Source organism: Sciurus carolinensis, chromosome 16, assembly GCF_902686445.1.
Source record: "Sciurus carolinensis chromosome 16, mSciCar1.2, whole genome shotgun sequence".
Lineage (NCBI taxonomy): Eukaryota > Metazoa > Chordata > Mammalia > Rodentia > Sciuridae > Sciurus > Sciurus carolinensis.
In genome coordinates, this window is record NC_062228.1 from 59,254,520 (window position 1) to 59,277,517 (window position 22,998).

Consider the following 22,998-nt stretch of genomic DNA (forward strand, 5'->3'; position numbering starts at 1 on the left):
CTGACCCTGACACCACACCTAGGGCCCTTTCTCAGCCTCAGCGCCATTGACGTGGGCGCGCGCGCACGCGCATGTGTGTGTGCGTGTGTGCGTGTGTCGCGCGTGCGCATGCTCTGTGTGTGTGTGCGTGTGTGTGTGCGTGTTTGTGTGCGGTGCTGGGGTGGAACCAGGGCTTAGGCTCGCCAGGCAAGCGCTCCCCCCACCCCTGCTGAGCCGCACCCCAGCCCACCCGCACCGTTGCTGTGGGCCCGCCAGTGCATTGGAGGATGTTTTGCAGCAGCTCCAGTCTCTGCCCTCTAGAGGCCAGTAGCGCCCTCCTCACCAACTGTGACAACCCAAAGTCCCATTCATTGTCCATTGTTCCCTGGGAAAGAGTGAGAGGCAGGGAGATGGGGAGACGGAGAAGATGCACTGGCAGAAACAGAATCAGTTAGTGGTAGAGATTCGAAATCAGGGTTGGGAGAGCCAGAGACCCAGCAGGGGGACCGAGGAGAAGGAGACAGGAGGAGGTCAGGGCAGGTGAGTGTCAGAGACACGGAGGCAAAAATAAGGACGTTTTAGCAGAACTTTCAGGGCACAATTCTGTGCCCAGACACTGTTCTAAGCACTTGACACGCAGTGACTCATTTTAATAGCACCCTTACCTCATAGGTCCTGCTATTATCCTCATTGCATCGAGAGGAAAACAAGAGACACAGAGAGGTTAAGTAATGTGTCTGAAATCACACAGCTAGCAAGTGGAGGAGATGATATTGAAACCCAGACAGCCTAGTATCAGAGACTGTGGTCTTAAAACTTCAGTATACACTAGGTCAAAGAAAGGGAGTGAGATACATACAGAGGCAGAAGCAAGAAAGAGGCTGAAGCCCAAAGAGAGCGTGGGCCAGAATCAGACGTGTGGCCTGGGGATGGGAGAACACACGGCTGCTCACCTGGGTGCCTCTGCGCTCCTGGGCCCTGCGCTGAGCTGAGCTGCAGTCTGCTCAACCTCCTCGGGGACCCTGGAGGACTCCAAGTCGGGCCGCCTGCCCCCAGACAGGCAGGAACGTTTTGTGCAGTGAGCAATCTTGCAGCCCCACTCCCTCCGGCTGCCCTGATTCCAGCCAGATCAGGGACCTGAGCAGGGGTCCCCTGGCCACCCCAGGCAGCTCCTCATGACCTCTCCCCATGCTTTGTCTCCCATGTCCAGTACTCATTGCTACCCCTTATTCTCTCACTCACGTTTTGGTTTTGTATCTGCCTTTGAAAGGCTTTTGAGAATATCAAGTTAAGAAAATTGTTTTCCCTCCCCTCCCCTCCCCTCCCCTCCCCTCTTCTTTTTTTTTCTTTTCTTTTCTTACCAGGAATTGACCCCAGGGCACTGAGCCGCATCCCTAGCCTTTTTTATTTTTATTTTTTTATTTTGAGACAGGGTCTTGCTAAGTTGCTGAGACTGGATTTGAACTTGCAATCCTCCTCCCTCAGCTCCCGAGCAGCTGGGATTACAGGCGCCCCGCCACCACAGCTGGCTGATTTGTGCCTTCTGATGACCCACAGACCCGGCATGACCTGGCTCCCAGCGCTGCCCTCAGGATGCTCCAGCCACAGCGGATCCCTGTCCTCTCTGACCTCCAGGCACGTCCCCTCCGCTCCCCTTCCCTCTCTCTCTGGCTGAGTCTGTCCTGTCTCTCAGTGGGCCTTCACTGTCTCTCGGCCTGTCCTGGAGTGTGACTGGGGTCCCTCCTGGGATCCGGGTATGGAGCTGGGAATACAGAGAAGCACGGCGTCCAGAGCCTGGGTCTGAGGTCCGGAGTCGGCCTTCCGAGTGTCCAGCTCGAGTTCCAGAATCTAAGGTCTCAAGTGTGGATTCGGGGATCTGGGGCTTTGGAGTCAGGCCTGTGGAATCCAGACAGAGGTCAGCAAACTGACCATAACGGTCCACAGAGTAATTATGTTAGGTTTTGCGGGCCAGACAGCCTCTGCTACACTCAGCCATTTCTGCTGTGCCAGCATGGAAACAGCCACAGACGACACACAAACAAGTAAACGTGACGGTCTCAACAGTGTCTGGTACAGGAACAGGTGGCGGCTGGGTGTGGCCTGCTATCCAGTGGGATTCCTTCCCCCTGGTCAAGGTGACCCCTGGAACATGGAGTCCAGGAATGGGAGTCTGGGCTTTAGAGTCCACGGACCAGTCCAGAGCTAGGAGTTCGGGTCAGTAGTCCCATCTCAGGGACTATGGAGCCCAAGGCCAGAGTCTGGATTTGCACCTCGGGTCTTGACTTTGGAGGCCAGATGCTTTGTAGGTGGTGGCCACGGCGAGCGTCTCTTGGAGACACTGTCTGGTGGTCGGGGAGTCCTCTGGGCCTGCCGCGGCTCCATGCTTCATCCTCTGGGGTTCGTGTGCTGGAAGCTCAGTCCCCGCAGGGCCACATTAGAAGTGGTGGAACCAGTAAGAGGTGGAGCTGAGCGAGGGGTGAAGGTTGTTCTCACCCTGTTAGCTCCTGAGAGACTGAGTTCTTTTCAAACACCCCTCCCTGCCCCACCGTGGGGCCCCTCCCTCTCACACTCCTGCCAGCATGCCATCGCCACCGGCTCTCACAGCAGCGGAGCCCATGGGGCTGCCTGGCTTTGGACTTTCTGCTTCCAAATCTGTGAGTTAAGTAAACCTTTTTTTTTTTTTTTTTTTTTAAATACCATGACAGAATGACAAAGAAAGAGAAAGGCCCTTCCTTCCCACCATCTGGGCTCCCTGACTGCTCCCTGCCTGGGGTTGGGCATGTTCACATCCAACTGACAAGCCTATCATCCCCTTGGGGATGAGTAGCTCTCCTTCCTCCAGAGCAAAAGCACCACAGGAATCAAGAATCATCGCTTCGAGATCATAAGTGCCCTTTCCAGGCAGAGCAGGCTGGATATAGAACCACTAGAGGCAAAGTTAGTGGCCAAGACCATGTCTATTTGGTGAAACCAATGCAAACAAAATAGCCTGTTCATTCATCCCGAGGGTCTAGGAAATATGAGTGGTTAATTTCTCTTCCTGATCATTAAATAGTTCAAAACCAAAAGAGTAGATCTTCTCAAAAATCATATTATTTTCTTTAAATATTTTATTTATACCCCCAAATAGAATTTATCATAATTTTATAGATTTGGCTTGAATTATGTACTTAAATAACTTACAAATGACAATAGTTTTAAAATTTAAACAAAATAAAATTTATTAAAGTCTAAAACTTATTTTAAATTATAAATCTATTATAATTTTTAAATTTTATAATTGTATCATAAATTTAAATCTTAATTTTAAAATTTATTATAAATTTGTAAGCTTGGCTTTTACATACTGGACTTCAATTAGTGAAGAAAATCATCACAAATATTTTTATTAAAGCTGTTAACTGAGCTTGGGAGACTGAGGTAAAAGGATGACAAGTTCAAAGCCAGCCTCAGCAACTTAGTGAGACCCTGTCTCAAAATAAAAAAATAAAGGGCTGGGGATGTGACTCAGTGGTAAAGCGTCCCTGGGTTCAATCCCCAGTATCAAAACACAAAAAACCAAACCAAACCAAACAAACAAAAATCTGAAAACTATGTAATGTTGGCAAAATAATTTTTTTCTTCTCTTCATGTGAGAAATAGAAAGTCCAAAGGTCCATTTTCAGAATACAGGATTTAGCTTTAAAAGTAAAGTGACTTGGGGGCTGGGGATATAGCTCAGTTGGTAAAGTGCTTGCCTTGCAAGCACAAGGCCCTGGGTTCAATCTCCAGCACTGCAAACAACAACAACAACAAACGTAAAGTGACTTGGGATGTAAGAAAGGCAGCTGGCAGGAGAGCAGAGTGAAGAGTCACAGCAGGTAACACAGGAGTGTACAACGTTTCAGCCCCTGGACAGGAGAGAAGGAAGCCCCCACTTGGACCAACAGAGCTAAGCTGTGTATGACCCAAAGAGCACTCAATCCAAGGGGATTTCCTGCCACAGGAGAACCAAGGAAGTGGGGACAACTAAAGGCACATTTCTTTACATAACTCCACCTAAGGCTGTAAAACCTAGGTGACCTTGCAGGAAGATGGTGCGCCCCATGGCACTCCACACTGAGGAAACAGGGAGGGGTCTTGCGCTCTCTGGGACTAAATGCTGGTTGTACCAAATCTGGTGTCCCCTACCACCAGGCCCTTGGTCTCGCAAGATGTCATTAAAGCCTCACTTATTGCTGTTCCACGTATCTCATGGTGCGTTGCTTGGGCTCGGACAGGTGAGCACTTAAATGCTCAACACTCACCACCTCTGTGACCAGATGTGCCAGGTCCTCACATCAGCCAAATCTCTGACACCAGCTGAGTGTCCATCAGGAATTCAATTCAATTCAGAATTCGGACACTATGGGAGCCAGGGGAGACCCCACAGTGGGAGGCTCAGTCCTAAGACCTGCCCGACTCTAGCTGCCAATCACAGTTCCAGGTCACCTGTATTTTTTTCTTCTTTGAGTCAGGGTCTCCCTGTGTGGCCCAGGCTGACCTCAAGCTCCCAGTTTCCAGCGGGCCTCCTGCCTCAGCCTCCCAAGTGTGGCACTGCCACCACACCTGGGTTGGTCACCTGCACTGCTATAAATCAGCTCCCCTGACCCTCTCCCCAGACTCAGGATGGAGACAGAGAGAAGGACAGAGGGGAAAAGAGCTTATTCAGCCAGAGAGATGAGGCAGAGACTAAGGAAGCCAGAGACCCTGAGGGTGACAGGAAAGCAGAGTGGCATGGGGGTCCCTCTGCTTCCTGAGCTCAACTTCCTGATCTCGCTGGGGCTGATCAGCACCTCCCTGTCCCCTTGGGCTGGTGGACACATTCCTCAGGGGGCAGGTGCTGCAAACTTTTGGTCCCCGGCTCTTCGGCCTACCCAGGTCCCAGACCCAGATCAGGTACCCTGAGCTCAGGCAGGGAGAAGAGTTGCTCCTGACAGCTGCCGCCCACCCACACATCCCATCTCCAAGGTCTTCTCTGCACTGTGTCCATTTACATCAGGGTCATTCTGTGGTCTGTCTAATGCTCATTAATATCCACGTGTTCTTCCTTTCTATTATAATCATTTGGTGCTACGAATCTGGGGCATCTCACAAATTTTGGTTACGCAATCTTTCCATTTATCCTTCAGGTCTGCGGTGTTTTTAGGTCTCCTCTTTTCATCATGAATTATTTTAAAATCTCTGCATGTGTGGGTATTATGTCCATGTGCTTATCGAGTTTTTTGAAATATTCTTTTCCTCCAGATTTTCCTTCTTCACGACAGTCTTCCACTGACAGTTCCAAACTATTCTTTGAATTTTAATGATCAGGCGATACGGTCTTGGAGAAAATTGCTCGTGTGTGACAAACTCTTGTCATCCACAGCTGTTGAAATCTTGCACGTCTGTGCTTTAATGTGTTCATTTCTTCCTGCATTTCTATCAGTTTTCTATATTAATGTTGATAAGGTTATTTCATTGGGGATATTCTAGTATAGAATCGTAAAATTCAGAGTAAAGAAATTTTATTACTTTGTAGATACCCTCTTGGTGTCTAATAATGGTTCTAGTATTAATACCCAAGTTGATCAATCTTAACAAAGGTATATTACCTTTTTATGGATACTATTTCTTGGTAAATCTTTTTTGTCTTTTGCTTTCAACTTTTCTTTGTGCTTCTGGTGTGTCTCCTATGAACAGCCTTTAAAAATTGAATTCAACCACTTGCATTTATTGTGATCACTGTTATGTTTGGATACATGCTAACTTTTTAATACTTATATTTTAAATTTAACTGATACATAAAAAGTGTGCATAATTGATGGGGTGCCATGAGATATTTTGATACATGAACACTATTTGTTGGCATCATATCTGCTATTATTTTCCCTCCCCCACACCATTTTACAACCCAGACTGTCAGTCTATGAACATCCCAGCCAGCTATTGGTCTGCTCGTCAGCCTGTGAACATTCTCGGCAGTCATTGGTCCAGACTGTCAGCCTGTGAACATTCTCGGCAGTCATTGGTCCAGACTGTCAGCCTGTGAACATTCTCATCAGTCATTGGTCCAGATTGTCAGCCTGTGAACATTCTCGGCAGTCATTGGTCCAGATTGTCAGCCTGTGAACATTCTCATCAGTCATTGGTCTAGATTGTCAGCCTGTGAACATTCTCATCAGTCACTGGTCTGTTATTAGCCTGTGAACTACTTAAGAATAGCTCCCCCACCATTTTCTCTCTCTCTCCTGGCTTTTATGCTCTCTCCTGGATTTCACTCTATCTCTTGTGTGTGCGCTCTCTCTCTCTTTTCCTCTTATTTTCTCTTTCTCTCCCTGCAGGGAGACACTCTGCCTGTTTTGGTTAATAAAACCTCTTGTGTGAGTTTTCGTGTCTGAAGTGGTTTCTGGGTGCTTTCACTATTAGATACAGAAAATGAAAAATCTGCAAGATAAAGTGGCCTGGGAAAGGGAGTGAAAAGAGGGCCCTGCGCTGACAGCCTCCATCTCCCCAGACAAGGGTGTCCAGATGCACTGCAGACGGGGAGGAGGGGTTTTACCACCCCTGAAGTGACAGTCCTTAGAGGGCACTTATCCCCTTCAAAGATAATCTGCAGACCCTTGACCCAGAGGGTCAAATTCCTAAGCCATTAAAACTTGACATTCACTGACCCCAAATTCCTGAGTGCCCCAGAAAGCTGATTTGCTCACTAGCCTATCCCTCAAAATAACCTATGAACCCAGTCCCTTTCTTTGTTCAGTGGCTCATTTTCCACCAGGAAAGAGGGTCCACCAGCGCCATTTCATCCCTGCATCCCCTGTTCCTGTGCGAGACTTCATTCCGGAATAAACAGCCGAGATGATTCCTGAGGCCTGCGTCCTGCCTGGTCTTTTTGTGCTAACAAACACAACATGTAGTGTTCAAACCAGGGAAGACACATCTAGCCTCTCAAACATTTATCATTTCTTTAAGGTGAAAACATTCAAAGTATTTTCTTCTAGCAGATCAAAAAATTTACAGCACATTATCATTATCTATAGCCACCTTTCTGTGCAACAGCACACCCTAACTCCTTACTCCTGCCTACCTACCTTATTATGCCTTGACCAACCTCCCCACAGCCTCCCTCCCCCAGCCTCCCCAGCCTCTGGGAGGCACTATTCTTCTCCCAACTTCCGTGAGATCCATTTGTTAGACTCCACCTGAGTGAGCTCATGGGGTACTTGTCTTTCTGTACCTGACTTTCTCCCTTGACATAATGATTTCCAGTTCCATCGATGTTGTTGCAAACTACAGAATTTTCTATACTTCTTATCCTTTGGTTCATTGTGTGTGTGTGTGTGCGCTCATGCTTTCTTACTTCATTTCCCACTTTGTCTGTTTGGAATCTAGCCCTATGCATTCTTTTGTGGTTACCCTTGCTTTCCCTTTTCTCTCTTTTTTTTTTTCTAATTTTTTTTTAGTTATAGATGGACACAATACCTTTGTTTTATTTATCTATTTTTATATGGTGCTGAGAATTGAACCCAGTGCCTCGCACATGCTAGGCAAGGGCTCTACCACTGAGCCACAACCCCAGCTCCTACCCTTGCTTCTTCTTATCATGATATTCATCTTAGTCTAAAAGAAATGAATTTTTTTAGTGCCCACCTACTTCCAGACAACCAAGGACCTTAGACCACATTAATTCTGATCGGCTCCTCCTACACTCGCAAGACACTGTTTTCCAGTTTTGCTGGCGCCATGAAATAAAGGAAAACTAACTCATGGATGCGTGGTTTCCCTGAGTGAGCCTCACCCAGAGCAACTAGGCTCCTCATCCTTCTGTTATGACCAGCAAGAGCCTGTGTGCCCGTGAGCAGGAGCCGCAACCGCAACGTAGGAGCGTGTTTCCCATCAATGTCTAACTTCCCTTCCGGGGGTCCTGGCTTCCTTGGAAGGTTCTGTTTGCAGAACTGAGGTGGGCGTCGGCTGTGTGCCGCACGTGTGGCTTTGAACTTTCCTCACCCTTTACTGCCTCACAAGGTCTGTCTTAGAAAAGCATTCAAGACAGAATGGGGTGTCACTCAGGGCAATCAACTGACTTTACGGTGAACGTCACACTTTTTTTCTTTTTTCTTTTGCTTGAATTGAAGAGAAATCCAGATGACATTTATTAAATCCTCATGGCTGTGCCATGGCCTCCTCTCTCTGGCTTCCCTGGTTGCTGCTAAGTCAGCCATCTTTCCAGTTGTGGCTTCTCTCTGAGTGACAGGTCCTTTCTCTCTCCTTCGGCATCTTCTTGTTTGAGTCCTCTGTGATTTACTGTGTATCTAGACAAGGATCTTTATTTTTTTCTTGCTCACAATACACCAGGCTTCCTGGATTCACAAGTTCCAGGAGTTTTATTGTGACTTTAAGAATTGTTTTCCTCCCTTCTTTCTATTCTCCCGTCTGGGGGGTGGTCACTCCGCCCTCACATTCTGCTTTCCAAATATGTTCACATCTCTCTTATATTCTTCTTCTTTCCTTTCTCTGCACCCTGAAGATTTATTCTAACATCTTGCATTTGTTCAATATTCTCTTCAGCTTTGTCAAATGTGTTCTTTTGATAGATTTGAACATTTTTATAAGCATATATACATACACAGGGGGTTGAACTTGGGGGCACTCAACCACTGAGCCACATCCCCAGCCCTATTTTCTATTTTATTTAGAGACAGGGTCTCACTGAGTTGTGAGACTTGCCATTGCTGAGGCTGGCTTTGAACTTGCGATCCTCCTGCCTCAGCCTCCTGAGCTGCTGGGATTGTAGGTGTGCGCCACCACACCCCACTACAAGCATATTTTTAATTTCTATAAGTTGTATTTGTTCTTTTTGAAGATCTGCTATTTATTCCTGAAAGCATCTTGTTAATTAGAGGTCAAATTTATTCAAGCTTCCCTGGTTCATTCTCTCTCTCTTTCTCTATTTCTCTGTGACTCGGGTCATGTGAATCATCATGTGCACAAAACCAGCTTCCCTCATTTGACCAGCGAATCCTTTGAGTCTCTTTTCTTTCTGGAACACCTCCCACTCTAGGTGTCCTCTGTTCTAACACAGCAGCTCCACTCTGCCATCCCCGAGGCCCTGAATTTGTGGAGTACTCTGCTCACCGTCAAGCCTGGTGGCTTCCTTCTGTGTCTGCTGGCTGCCTTGGTGGGAGTGCTGGGAGCCATCGCTGGGATGGGAAAGGCTCTCACCCAGTGGGATTTGCTTCTCTTTCTTCCAGAACTGGGGTTGCTCTTGTTCGGGAAGCACCCCAGCCTAAACTCAGGCTGCCGCTGTCTTCAAGTCAGCCCAGGATCCGGTTTTCCATGGTAATACTACCTCCTGCAGTATGCTGCCTTCTCCGGCTGTCCCCTGTCCCCTGCCTGAGTTTGAGCTTGGGGTTCCTTCGCTGTCTTTTACCCTGCCAGCAGTGTCTCACAGAATGAGTCTTTCCCAGACGTCAGTTTACATGATCCAGACCCCATGGTCAGGTTCTAGGTCCCCAGGCTCAGGATCTCAGGTCTCTGACTTTAGGCTTGATGCCCTGATTCTGAACTTTATGTTCTAGGTTCCCGATACCCAAGTCTCAGCTCTAGGCTCCAGTCCCCAACCAAAATCCGGACCCAAGATTTTATGGCCCAGTGGACATATGGTAAACCCCAACAGTAAGCCAGAGGCTGAACTCGGTGCACATTGGAATACCCTCAGACACACCTCAAAGCCATTGGCAGGCCTTCGTTTTAGCGTCTCCTAAACCTACCCCCAGGAAACTTACATATGATAAAGAGTATTGGTTGGTCGTAGGTTTCTATATATAGAAGGTGTATGATTATGTTAACAATGTTACTCTAATATTCTATACCCTCTTCCATCCATCCATCCCTCCTTCCTTCCCTCCCTCCCTCCCTTCCTTCCTTCCTTCCTTCCTTTTTTTTGGCACAGGGGATTGAACCCAAGGGCACTCAACCTTGAGTTGCAACCCCAGTCCCTTTTTATATTTTATTTAGAGACAGGGTCTTGCTGAGTTGCTTAGGGCCTTGCTAAATTGCTGAGGCTAGCCTTGAACTCACCATCCTCCTGCCTCAGCCTCCTGAGCCACTGGGATTACAGGTCACTCTTTCTTACTGTGGTAAAAATGTCCATAATATAAAATTTATCATTAATGAAGTTTGGCATATTCATGACATTATGCCACCATCATCATTATTAATTTCAGAACATTTTTATCACTCCACTAGGAAGTTCTGTACCTGTTAACAGTCATTTGAGCTTAATCATTTTGTAGTCAGACAACATACTGAATATACTATGACTCTGGATTTTGGGGAGACTTGCTTCTTTTCAAGTCTCAGTATCTGGCTCATTTTTCTTCTTTCTAAATTATAATTATGAATTCAAATGACAGATTCCTGTTTTTTTCTGTGCTCTTTCCATACATGCACATAGCATGCTTCAAATCCACCCTGCCTAAAGCCCCTCTGACCCTCTCTTCTCTCCCCACCACCAGCTCCCCTTCCTCTATTAGTTTTTCTTCTACTTTCAGGTCATCTTCTCTTTTTATTTCCCACATGTGAGAGGAAATGTGTTGCTTGTCTTTCTGTGTCTGGCTTATGTCACTTAACACGATGATCTCCAGTTCCATCCACTTTCCTACAGACAACATGGTTTCATCCTCCTTTACGGCTGAGTAATGCTGTGCTGTGTATATATACAACACTTCCGTCACTCGTCCATCTGTGCTGGGCACCTAGGCTGATTCCGAATCTTGGCAATTGTGGACAGTGCTGCCATAAACGCGGGACGTGTGCTGGCTCCACTTCCTGGGGGTGTGTACACAGGAGTGGCAGAGCTGGCTCAGGCAGGAGTTCTAGTTGTTCTTTTCTTTCTGTTTATTTATTTATTTATTTTTGAGGCGCCTCCACTCCGCTTTCCCCATCGTTGCTGTACTGATTTACATTCCTGCCAACAGTGTCTAAGTGTTCCTTGTTCCTTTCCTCCATTTCTCACCGTATCCATCATGTTCGGCTGTTCTGATAAGAGTCGTTCTGACTGGGGTGAGTTTCGATTTGCATTTCCCTGATGGCTGAAGATATTGAACAGCTTTTCATTTATCTGTTGGCCATTTGCACTTCTTTTGAGAAGTACTTGTTCAGATTTTTAGCCCTTTTATGATCAGATGACTTTTTCTTTGTTAACATTTTTGAGTTCTTTATGAATTCTGGATGCTAATCCTCTGTCAGATGTACAGCTTGCAAATAATTTCCTCCATTCTGTAGATTCTCCTTTTGCTCTGTTGATTTGTTTCTTTTGTTGTATTAGAAGCTTTTTAATTTGATGTACTCCCATTCATCAATACTTCATTTTATTTCCTGAGCTATTAGAGTCCTGTTCAGGAAATCTTTACCTGAGCCTTTACCTGTTACTATGACTGATAAATATGGTTAAGTGATGACTCTAGCATTGCCGTATTTGCCTAGGACTGCTTTGACTATTCTAGGTCTTCTACGCATCCATATGAATTTTAGGTTTTTTTTTTTTTTTTGATACCAGGGATTGAACCTGGGGCACTTTACCACTGAGCCACATCCCCAGACCTTTTTTATTTTTTAATTTTGAGACCGGGTCTCACTAAGAAGCTGAGCTTCTTGCTATATGTTGCTGAGACTGTGTGCTGTGCCTGACCTGAGTGACCCACTTTCTCTGTAGGTCTTGCAGGCATGGGGACCCTCTGGCAGCTCTGGCAGGTGTGTTGTGGACAAGGTGTATGAGGTACACACTGTGATTTTTCTTTCAGACTTGTCAGCAATATGCAGTCTGAAAGAGAATGGGAGCAGCCTGGGCTGGGCTTCCTTGTAGGTGTGGTGTCCACCACAGCAGTCATTTCTCTCTGTTGTCGCTATTGGGTAAGTGACCAAGTGTGGGAGTTCAACCTCCCTCACCCCCCAGCTGTACCTATGAGGGGCTGGGTTATCAGCTGTGGGGGCTTTTATCTCCCCTATTCTTTAACTTGAAAGATCTGCTAAGGTTTGAGTGGGACTAGGTTGTGACTGAATTGAGATGTAATTTCTCTCAACTGGACTCGGGGTGCACCTTGGTTGCAAAACACTAATCCACCCTCATGTGCTCATGTGCCTAAGCTCTGGCACCTGCCTTCCCAATTTGGTCCTAAATGGAAAATGGCCTTTGTTCCTGTACTTGTCACAGACCAGAGTTTTCTACGGTTTTGGTTTACATGCTCTATCCTATAACCAAACTAGAGTTCAAGGCAGACACACTCACCAGATTGGTGTACTGATATTTGCAGTGGCTTTCCAGAAAATCTGCTGTGACCTTTGACTCTCAGCGCAGCAAGCTCAGACAGACCTTCTCAAGATGGCTCCCCATTGCGGCACCACCAGAGCATGCTGGGAAGTGGGTGGGACTTCCCCAGTGCCAGTGTGCGGTGTAGATTCCAGTTCTACTGTTCAGACTGCACTTCTGAACTGTGCGGAGTCCTGGGCTGGTTGAGCTCTCTGGGTCTCTCCCGCTTTCTTTCTCCACCGCTCTCACCCTCTGCCTCGCCACCACATGAGTGGCCCTAGGGTGTTTTGTTGCACCTCTGTTGAACTATCCAAAGTCTCCGTTCACAGTTAACTTCACAACTCTGTTCACAATTAACGTCAGCATTTCCCCATGGTCACACTCCTCGATGAGGATACTCTCCATACCGCTAAGCACCACTGGGGCCTCCCATTCTTATTCACTTGGTAAATGCTGTATTTTTAAAACTGAGGTTTAATTTGTGTGGGGGGGTATATATTTCCAGTATACAATTCCATATGTTTTGACAAATGTGCACCCTCGTGTAACCCTTACTCCTGTCAAATTATAGAAAATGTCAGTCAACCCAGAAAGTTCTCTCCGGTCTGTTTCTAGGCATACTCCCCCACCCCTCTCATCGCAGCAACCAGGCAACACTGATTAATTTTGCTTGAGAATTTCATACAATTGGCATTGTACTGTGTAGTGTATGCGTTTGAGTCTGAAGGTGATGGTTTTGGGATGCATCTGCATTGTTGCATATATTAACAGTCCATTTCTTTTTATTGCCAGGTGATATTCTATTGTATAGACATGTCATCCTGTGCTCTGTGCTCACCATTTCACCCTTTGATGGACACTTGCTTTGTTTCCAGTTTGACTATTATAAATCAAACCTCTGAATATTTTTGGACAAGTGTATTTTTTTCATAGCTCTTCCATAAAAATGAAGAATCAAACTGCTGATTACGGGACAGATGTATGTTTATCTTTCTAAGAATCTGCCAAACTATTTTCCGAAGTGGTTGTACCAACTTACACGGACCCCAGCAAAGCATGGGAGTGCCAGCTGCTCTGCACACGACTGAGACTTGCTGCTGTCATTCCTTCTAGTGTCAGCCATCCCTGGAGTTGTGTTTTGAAAAGAGTCTGTATCCTCCAGACCCTAGGTGCAGCATTCTGCACATGCTACTGGGTAAAGGGTGTTAGTCGTATCATTTAAATCATCTTTATCCTTATTCATTTTTATCTCGTTCATCCTATCAATTTCTTTGGGTCACTTTTAAAATCCCCTTAGATGAGTTGGAATTTGTGATTTTACTTTAGTGATTTCACTCCTTTCTGTATTTGAGGGTCTGTTAAAAGATCCATAAGAATTTGGATATCTCCTTATGGAGCTAGATTCACAGTGAGTTAATGAATACATTCTTGAAAATAAATTTTTATGGGCATATTCTTCCTAGAGTAATTTACCAATGAAGACTCCACTAGCAATTCCTCATATTCTAGGAATCTGGGCTCACCTTCTCTGTAACTGGGTCTTCCCCTCTCTCTGTTCCTATGTCACCCCCACTCTGTCCTTGGGTTCCACCCTCTTTGTGTCTGGGGCCCCCTCTGTGTCCCTAGGTCTCTGTGCTTGGGTCCTCATTCTGTTCCTGGCTCACCCTCTCTGTCCCTGGGTATCCTTCCACTCTCATAATAGCCCTTTCCACAGTTCTTCCCACCAGCCTCCAGCAACAACAGCAGCAGGGTCCTGAGGTAGATGCAAATGATACATTCTTAACATGCAGCTAAGAAGATATAAGTGAAAATAGGTAATCAAAACCAAAAAGTTAAATGAAACTAGATAGCACTTAAATTCACCATTTGCTGACTTGGCTTTTCAGGAACTGGACCACATTCACAGGACTGGTTCTTTTAAGCTCTCAGGTGCGGGCTGCTCCCCCTGGAACCCTGTGGCTTCCTGTTCAAAGCTCCTGCTTGTCAGATGGGGAAAGGAGACCAATGGAGGAAGAGCTATTGGCTGGAATCCTTCGATGGGAAGAGAAGCAAGGAGGACACTTCAGACAGAACCGGGCTGCTCTCATACTTTACTCCAAGGTCCAGGGGAAGGGGACCAAAGGGTGAAAACCAGCCTAACGCCAGTGAGTCTAGGGTGCACTGTGCCACTAGAGGCACTGTAGACAGGAAAAGATTCCAGATGGACCCCTGGGTCTGAGGGAGGAGGACTGGGTTCTGGACCCTTGGGTCTGAGGGAGGAGGACTGGGTTCTGGACCCCTGGGCTGGAGGGAGAAGGTAACTGGGTTCCTGGGTGAGGGAGGCCAGTTTCATGGCTCTGGTCCCCAAGGCTAAGTAGCCTGGATGGTTTTCTGTATCCAGTCAGTGAACTTGCAGAGGTTGGTGTAGACACTCGGCACGCCAGGCTGGCCACACTGGGCTTGTCCCAAAGACACGAGGCCCTGCAGGGACCTGTTGCAGACCAGGGGGCCCCCAGAGTCACCCTGTCATAGAGAGAAGGAGAGAGTCAGAATCTAAAACACTGAGAGGTGGGGCTTGATGCGGGATCAGAGAGGAGCCACGTGAGACTGAGAGACAAAGAAAAAAGCCTGCGACGCACCCCTGGAAGTTCCATGTCAGGTCCCTGAGCCGCCCAGCCCTTCTCCTGGTGCCCAGAGTGGGCCTTGCCACTTCTCTTGGTTTGTTGTTGTTCTGTCCCTCCTGTGTCTCCCCTACGGCTCACTCCTGCCTCTGCGCCTCTGCATCTCTGTATCTCTGACTGTTCGCTATTTCTCACGGTGCCGCTTCTCCTGGACTCTGCCTGGTTCTCAGACGTCTGTTTCTGGGTGTGTCTCTGCCTCCCTGTCTCCATTTCTTCCTCTGTTCCTCTGCCTCGGTATCCATGTTCCTGTTCTTTCTCTGTTTCTTCCAGTCTCTTGCCCTTGTTCTCATCTCCCTGGTCTATCTCTGTTCCTCCCTGTCTGTCCCTGTCACCACCGCCCTATCTTCCCCTGTGCCTGCTGCCTCCCATCTCTCACGTTGCAGGAGTCCCTCTGGTCCTGTCCTCCGCCTGCGCAGAACATGCTGTAGTGGAACAGCGGGGCGTAGAGCTCGCTGCAGACCTTCTCAGACACCACCGAGATGTTCGTGCACTGAAGCAGCTTGGGCAGCCTGCCTGGGAGGCAGAGCTCTGGGTCAGCCCCTCTGGTTGGGTGGGGGACCCCTCCAAGAGGGCAGAGGTGACACAAGCTCACCATTCTTCAGCAGACCCCAGCCAGAGACAAGGCAGGAATCTCCAGGTGTTGGGCACTGGGAGGCGATGCTGATCTTCCGGATGGTGTCAGACTCAGACACGGATTCGTTCAACTTTATGAGCATGAGGTCATTGGCGAAGAAGGGATTGTTGTACTGGGGGTGCTGGATGGAGAGGAGGACCTCCATCATTCGGCTGCCTGGTTCTTGGTTGTCCTCAAGACTGTGCAGGCCCAGCCCCACCGTGTAGGAGCTGCGGACCACGGGAGCAGGTGAGTTCTGTGACGACTTCCCTCCACCCACCCCATCCTCCCCGCCTCAAATCCTCATCCGCAAAAACCCGGGACCAGAACCTGCCCCAATTCTCAGGTGACCCAGTCGCTGAGCTGGGGTTTCAACCCAGAGCTCTCTGAGTCTTCCCAAAGCAACATTGTGCGCGCCGGCCTTGCCCTCCCCCTGGCCTCCCCTGGTCCAGGCTCAGGTCCTCCCGGCCCAGCGAGCATCGCTGTTGCCACAGAGTACCCGGATGCTGAGCCTGCTCTGAGCCCCCTCCCCTCAGCTAGGGACACGCTCATCCAGCCCTGCACTCACCTCTGTAAACAGTGTGCGGCCGACAGCACCCACTGGGGATGCACGAGGACGCCCGAGCAGAAAAATTCATCTCCCTTGAACAGTGCCGCCTGCCAAGGTTGCGAGTGAGGGATGCAGTCCTCGCCGTTTATGATGTGGAAGCCGCCACGCCAGGCGAGGGATCCTGGAGGCGGAGTCAGGGCTGGGGGCCGGCCCAGGAGGCGGGCCCAAGGCTCCAGGTGTGGGGTGGGGGTGGGGGTGTCTCAGTGGAGGGGCGTGGTCAGGGCCTCGGGGTGGGGCCAGAGCTTCGGGGGCGCGGCCGTGGCTGTGGGGCGGGCTTAGAAGGCAGGAGCAGGGCTCCTTGGGGTAGGATCTGAGTTCAGGGGCATGGTCCGAATTTGAGGGCCAGAGTCAGGGGCTTTGGGGGAGGAGTCAGTGGTAGAAGGCGGGATCACTGCTCAGGACTGTGGTCACTGCGGAGCCTAGGCTGAAGGGCAGGCTCTCAAGACTGGACCCTTGCAGTCGCAGGTGGGGCAAAGGGCCATGGGCAAACTTCAGGGGTGGAGTCAGGACTCACAGGGTGGGGTCAAGTTCCTTGGGATGAATCAAGACTTAGGGGGCGCACTTAGGTCTGGGAGCTTAGAACTACTCATAAGGACAACTCATTTTTTAGAAGGGTTCCAGTTTTGAGTGGCTGACCCATCTCCAGAACCCACATAACATTCCTCTCCTGCAAACCAAGCCCCATAACAGCAGTGTCCCAGCGCAGGGGACTCCTCACCCCGGCTGGACACAGCCAGCCGCTCAGGGAGCTGGTCCCCCTCTGTAATACACTCCCATGCCTACCCCCCAGCCTCGCCATGGTCACACCCAGCCACAGCTGCTTCACACAGAAACACCGGCATAGTCCCTGCCATGGGTTCCTGTGGATCTGAGGCTCGGAGACCCAGGAAGCAGGCCCAGATCCTCAGTAATGGGTGACTCCTTGGAAGGAAGTGCACTCTTCCATGTAGTGGCACCCTCCGCCTCCCCTGTCCGCATCTTCACAACTCTGCAGGTTATTCAGAGTGCGAGCCGCCAAAGCCATTCACCTGATAACACTCCACACACCCGGTCACACTGTCTCACGCCCAATCACCCTGATGTGAGGAATTACGTGTGTCTGGCCACTGGGCATGAACACACACACGGTGCTTTCACACAGCAGAGGAACACGGAGTCACACCCACACAGTACCCCACGCTCTGCCCTTAGGCGGTCACATGCACTCAGATACCTGTGACTCCAAGGGTGAGGTACCCCAGGAACCAGCCCCAAGGGCTTCCTGCTGTGACCATCATTTCAGCACCTGGGAATGAAGATGGGGAATCTGGGGACCTTCAGAACAGAGCTTCCCCTCTCTCTCTCTCTCTCTCTCTCTCTCTCTCTCTCTCTCTCTCTTCCCTTCTGGGTCCCTGGAATGTGACTGGACCATCAGGAACTTTACCATCTATAGTCCCTGTGACCTGTTGGGGACCAGGAGTGCAGAGAGCGATACAGAAACAGACGGAGAGGGAGACAGAGGTGGTAAGAGAGAAGGTGGAGAGAAAGGTAGAGAGAAAGCACCTACCATTTATGAACAGGGAGAGGAGGAGGGGGGCGTAGACCCTCAGGGACAGAAGCAAGATGCAGAGAGAGTCAGAGCTACAGAAACAGGGAATTTAAGAGATTTGATCAAAGACAGGCTGAGAGTCAGCGACTCAGAGATGGAGACTCAGAAAGAATCTAGAAGCCCTTCTAATTAGAAAGAGAGCGAGTGACCCCTTTGAACAGGAGATGTAGTCCTGAGGCTGAGAACACAGCAAATGAAGACCACCAGGATTGTAGGTGGGGACCAGGGGCTGCTTACCTGGTCACCTGTGGGTTCCTGGATTCTGCTGCTGGGCTGCCTCCTGCCTGTTCCTCCCACAGCGGGTCCGTGGGGCTTATAAGCATCCTCAGCCAGGCTGACCTCCCCCCCCTCCAGGGGACACATTCCAAGGGTCAGGTGCTGCGTGTTTCCTGCTCAAATCTCTCTGGCAGCCTCGGACCCTGAAGGCAATCGGTGGGGGGCAGAGAGGGCTGGGAGCAGGGACCCAGATCCTGCCCAGTCTCTTATCCCCTCTTTTCTCTCTCTCTCTCTCTCTTCCTCTCCCCACCCCCACCCCAAAGCCAGCAGACATGAATACTCCCTTTGGAACCTCACCCAGGTGACCCCACCTTTGTAAGCCTCAGTCTTCCTATCTCACAGGTGGTAACCGTTCCACCCCCTCCCAGACCCGATTCCACAGACAGGGGGGACAGGCTCCTAGTGAGCCCAGCAGCATGAAGCCTCCCATCAGAAAAGAACAATCGCACCTGTTTTGCTCCAAGCTGTCAGGCTTGCGGTAAGGACGGAATAAGCCGAGTCCCTCATTCACCCGGACTCCTGTCCTAGCAGGGGGACACAGACAATGAAGAAAATCTACAGGGACCAGCACATAAAGTGGGGGTCGGGGCTTCACTCAGGAAGGAACCTTTAAACTGAGGACTAGATGATAATGAGAAGCCGGTGCAGGCAGGTGTCACTGCAATAAAGAGCTTGGCACGATGGAGCAGAGAAGAGGTTCCCGAGGGAGAGGCCGGGCGTGGCGGGGAGGAGGGCGACAAACGAGCCCGCAGATCATGCGAGCTTTAAATGCTAGGGTTACGAACTACGGGTTTCATTTAAAGTGCAATGGATTTTAAGCCCGAGGATAGAGGAAACGACATGCCTTTATTTACTTTAAACACACACCCTGCGTGGAGACTGAGTACAGGGCGCGTGGGGGCGGGAGGAGGCAGCAGCCAGGCGGAGATACTGCGGTCCCGGGCGCGGGCTTCGTTTTGCAGAAGGGCCCGCGTGTTGACGGAGGAGGGAAAGCGGGATCGGGGAAGGAGCGCAGGGACTTCGAGGCTGGGCCGGGCGCTGCGCTGCCGGGCCGCGGTGCTTGGGGACTCAGGCACAGAGGCCCGGGGCGCGGCCGGGCCGGGCGCCCCTCGGCGGAGCTGCTCTCACCAGCGCGCGGGCAGGCGGAGGTCAGGGCGACGAGGGCCGCGGGAGTCATCCCGGGAGAGTGGTGTTTACAGCGGTGGGGTGGCATGAGCTCACCCAGGAGTGGGGAGACCTCAGAGGCGGCGGGCGTGCCCACAGGTATGAGTGTCCAAGCGTCTGTCTCCCGGGCTGCCCCTCTTGTCTCTCTCTTCCTTGTCGCCATCTCTCTGGCCCTGTCTCTCTCTAACCAATGTCTCTGTCCTTCTCTGGTCCTGCCCATCTTTCTTTCTTTGATAGGGAGATAGAGACACAGAAATAGAGAAGTACAGAAAGAAAGGCCCAGGGACAAGGAAGAAATGACAGAAGTGGAGAAGCATCTCCGAAGTCCTTTTAAAAAGAGAGAGGAAAGATAGAGTTTTAATTCTCCTCCAACTTGATCCAACCCCACTCCCAGCTCCCCTCTCTGAACAGGTGGTACCCCATTCCCTTAGGAGCTCAAACCCCTTGGTCTCCTGAATTTTTCTCTCAGTGGCTTCAGTCTATCAGCAAGCCCTTTGAGGGTTCACCCCAAACAACCCCAACCAGCCAGGTCTCGCCCAGCCCTGACCAGCACCTTCACTGGGCTCCTCATTCTGTTCTTGTCCCCAACAAGTCTGTTTCTGGGTTGGATGTGACTTCTGAGGACACTCCAGGGCCCCTGTCCTGGTCCTGCCTCCCGGCTACTCTGGGCCACCCTGTGGTCTGTTCCATGGTCTCCTACACTCCTGTCCTCACTCTCCCTGGAGGACCTCCCAGTCTCCAAGTTGTGCCCAATGTCACCTCTTCAGAGAGGCTTTTCCTGGTCCCTCCCCGACCTAATTCAGGTTCTCCTTCCTTCCTTCATTCCTTCCTTCCTTCCTTCCCTTCCCTTCCTACCCTCCCTCCCCCTTTTCTTCTCCTTCTCTATTTTTCCTTCCTTCCTTCCTCCCTCCCTCCCCCCTTCTTCTCCTCCTCTAATTTTCCTTCTCATGACATCCTCCACACCCCTCAGACCCTTGGCAGGTGGGTGCATTCTTGTTGCTGGTGTGTTTGTTCTTCTGAGATCTGCACCCCTCTCTCAGCTGGGAGGCCTTGCAGGGACAGAGGCCCTCCCTCTCAAAACCATTCACTGCGGAGGTGTTGAACCGATGGCTAAAGGGAGCTGCAGGAGTCCTCTGAGAGGCGCACAGATGGAGAGAGAACCCTGATAACAAACAATAATGATAGCTCATCACCATCTAATTAACTTTTAAAATATGATGAATTAATTATAGTCAAACCGAGAGCTTGCTGTGTCAGGCTCCATTTTAAGTGCTTTGTGATACAGGTGGAATGTTCTCCATCCCAAAGGCTTGGGACAAGAAGTTTTATCTCTCTCTCATTTTTTATTTTGGAATATTTGCACATACAGGATGAGATGTGTTGGGGATGGGGTCCTCAACATGAAATTCATTTGTTTCATATGCACGTTATACATGTAACCTTACACAATTATTGTAAATAATTTCACATAGGAAACTAAGTTTCATCGTGGGACTGCTCCATGTGTGGTATCACGTCAGTGCTTGAAGAGTTTTGAATTTTGGAGCATTGGGATTTCAGATTTGTTTTTCCTCTTTCATTTACACCCCACCTTGCAGTGCTGGCGATGGAACCCAGGGCTCGTCCGCCGCTGGGTGAGCTCCTCCACTGAGCTGCATCCCCAGGCCAGATTTCTGATTAGAGATGCTCGACCTGTAACTCATTTCTTCCTCCTGTGACCCTATGAGATAGATGATCTTAGGAACTTTGACAGATAAGAAGCCAAGGCACGAGAAGCACTTTACCCAATGTCACAGCAAGACTGAGGCTGGAAGCCAGAAACATGAAAGAACAGAAATGGACAAAGAGCAGGAGGGTCAGAAACACAGGGGATGCACCCGTGGCTCTGGTTGAACGAACTCCCCGGATGGAAGGCAGGCACTGCCCTCTTTTATTCAATGGCATGAAGCCATCTTGGGGCAGATGATGTCCCGTGAAGAGAAACATTTTCCATTATGAGCATGGGCAGTGGGGAAGCCATTAAGAAAACTCATGACACTGGGGTGGGTGGTTCCTGTCCTGCTTCTGTCCGGGAGAGAGAGAGGCCAGAGCTGGAGGGGCAATCCAGGTGTGCCCTCGGGAAGTGGGGAGGATGGGAGAGGCCTGTAGAAGAGGGATGTTCCCTGCCCCCCATCTAGAGCTCTTTGATCTCCTTACTCCCTTTTATTCTCAAATATTTAGAGCCGTGTTTGTTGCTGCTGTAATAAAGACCACAAGCTTCAAGCAACAGAGATGCACCTTGTAGGTTCTGGAGTCAGAAGTTCAAGGTCTCACTGACCTATGCCCCCCCCTATCAGGACCTTTGTGGTCAGCTGCCCACTCCTCCCTCACCACCCCACATCTGCAAGGTTCCTTTTGCCTCAAGAGGTCATATCCTCCCAGGTTCTGGAGATCAGGACAAGCACCTCTTTGGGGAGAGGACCTCATTCTATGTCCTGAGAAATCTCAAGACACAGCGATTCACAAGCTCCTGGTTTCTGCCTCCTCTCCCAAAACACAGCTCCGTGAGGACAAAGCAGCCCTGACAAGGTCCCCATCAAATGTGCACCCAGAACAATATCTGACACATAGCAGTTGATAAGTAATTTGCTGAATGAACAAATGTCCCCAAGGAGAGAAAAATTAGTGCCCTTAGGAACTATTCATTCAGTCACAGGAACAATTTTGTAACCATTACTGCCTCTGACAATGAGTAAGAGAGACTATGGGACTCAGACTCTCATGGCTTAGGTGTTTGCTCTGCCACTCACTAGCTGGGTGACCTTGGGCTCTGGGTCTCTGGGGATCGTGGTAGGACTCGTCACCTGTAAAGTTAGGAGTATATGATGAGTTGATACCTATCCAGCTGTAGAGCTGGGCACATAGGAAGTACTTCAGATGTCTTTCCTTCCACTGGGAATTGAAACCAGAGGTGCTTTACCACTGAGTCACACCCCCAGTTCTTCTTATTTTTTTATTTTGAGACAGGGTCTGTCTCAGTTGCTGAGGCTGGCCTCAAACTTATGATCCTCCTGCCTCAGCCTCCCAATTAGCTGAATAAATGAATGTCCCCCAAGGAGAGAAAAATAGCGCCCACAGGAGCAAATCATTTGTGGTTACAGAAACAATTTTGAAACTGTCATTGCTTTTGACAATGATTAAGAGACAGACTTTGGGATGGAGACCATCCTGCTGGGATTACAGGAGTGTGCCACTGCTCCCTGCACACTCACTAATTTTTATTGTTATTATTAAAACTCTTGCAATTATCTCAAACCACACCTGAGAAAATGTGATGAAAACTCAGGCATGAGGAGCTTACATGTAGAAGTTCCTAAGAGACAGAAAAACAGCCAAACTTGGAGGATTTGGATATCTTTGCCTTTACTTCCCCATGAACTTGAGGAAATACGATGCCTGGTGCCAGTTCCCAAACTGACTCTGGACTTCACCGCCATAACTTAACAAATCCACCTGCCAGTTTATTCTTTAAAAGAAGCCTCCCTTCTTTAAAGGGGAAAGCCGTGGTTTATATTTTCTTTCTGGAAGGGGAGGGGAGAGCCTTCTCGCTTCTGGAACTCTATAACCCCTCGTTTCCTGCTGCCTGGGGGTTATGGAGTAAAATCCGTTGCAGGTCCCTGTATCTGCAGGTATCTGTGGCTGGTTTCAGAGTCTGCTCATGGCTGTTGTGTTAATTGGCCAGGCGGTTTCAAGGTGCCCTTGAAGAGGCCTGGATCTGTGGACCCCACCCCTACGCACTCCCTGTGGCTATCAGCTGGC

General features: G+C 49.4%; 1 protein-coding gene across 1 annotated transcript; it reads right to left on the minus strand.

Moving 5' to 3' along the window:
- Window positions 1–14,390: 14,390 nt before the first annotated feature.
- On the minus strand, window positions 14,391–19,213 carry Klk4 (kallikrein related peptidase 4). The gene is made up of 5 exons (XM_047527224.1): window positions 19,165–19,213; window positions 16,131–16,293; window positions 15,542–15,792; window positions 15,326–15,462; window positions 14,391–14,791 (listed from the first exon to the last, which is right to left on the minus strand). Exons 1-5 carry the CDS (start codon window positions 19,211–19,213, stop codon window positions 14,639–14,641), a joined length of 753 nt encoding a protein of 250 aa, XP_047383180.1. The 3' UTR covers window positions 14,391–14,638.
- Between the last annotated feature and the right edge of the window lie 3,785 nt (window positions 19,214–22,998).

Bases quoted from the DNA above. Each gene is read 5' to 3' on its own strand.
- Klk4 (XM_047527224.1), bottom strand. From the start codon at position 19,213: ATGACTCCCGCGGCCCTCGTCGCCCTGACCTCCGCCTGCCCGCGCGCT. The intron at 16,294-19,164 runs GTGAGAGCAGCT...CTCCGCCTCCAG, and splicing joins CTCCGCCTGCCCGCGCGCTG to GATCCCTCGCCTGGCGTGGC. The intron at 15,463-15,541 runs GTGAGCTTGTGT...TCTGCCTCCCAG, and splicing joins CTGGGGTCTGCTGAAGAATG to GCAGGCTGCCCAAGCTGCTT.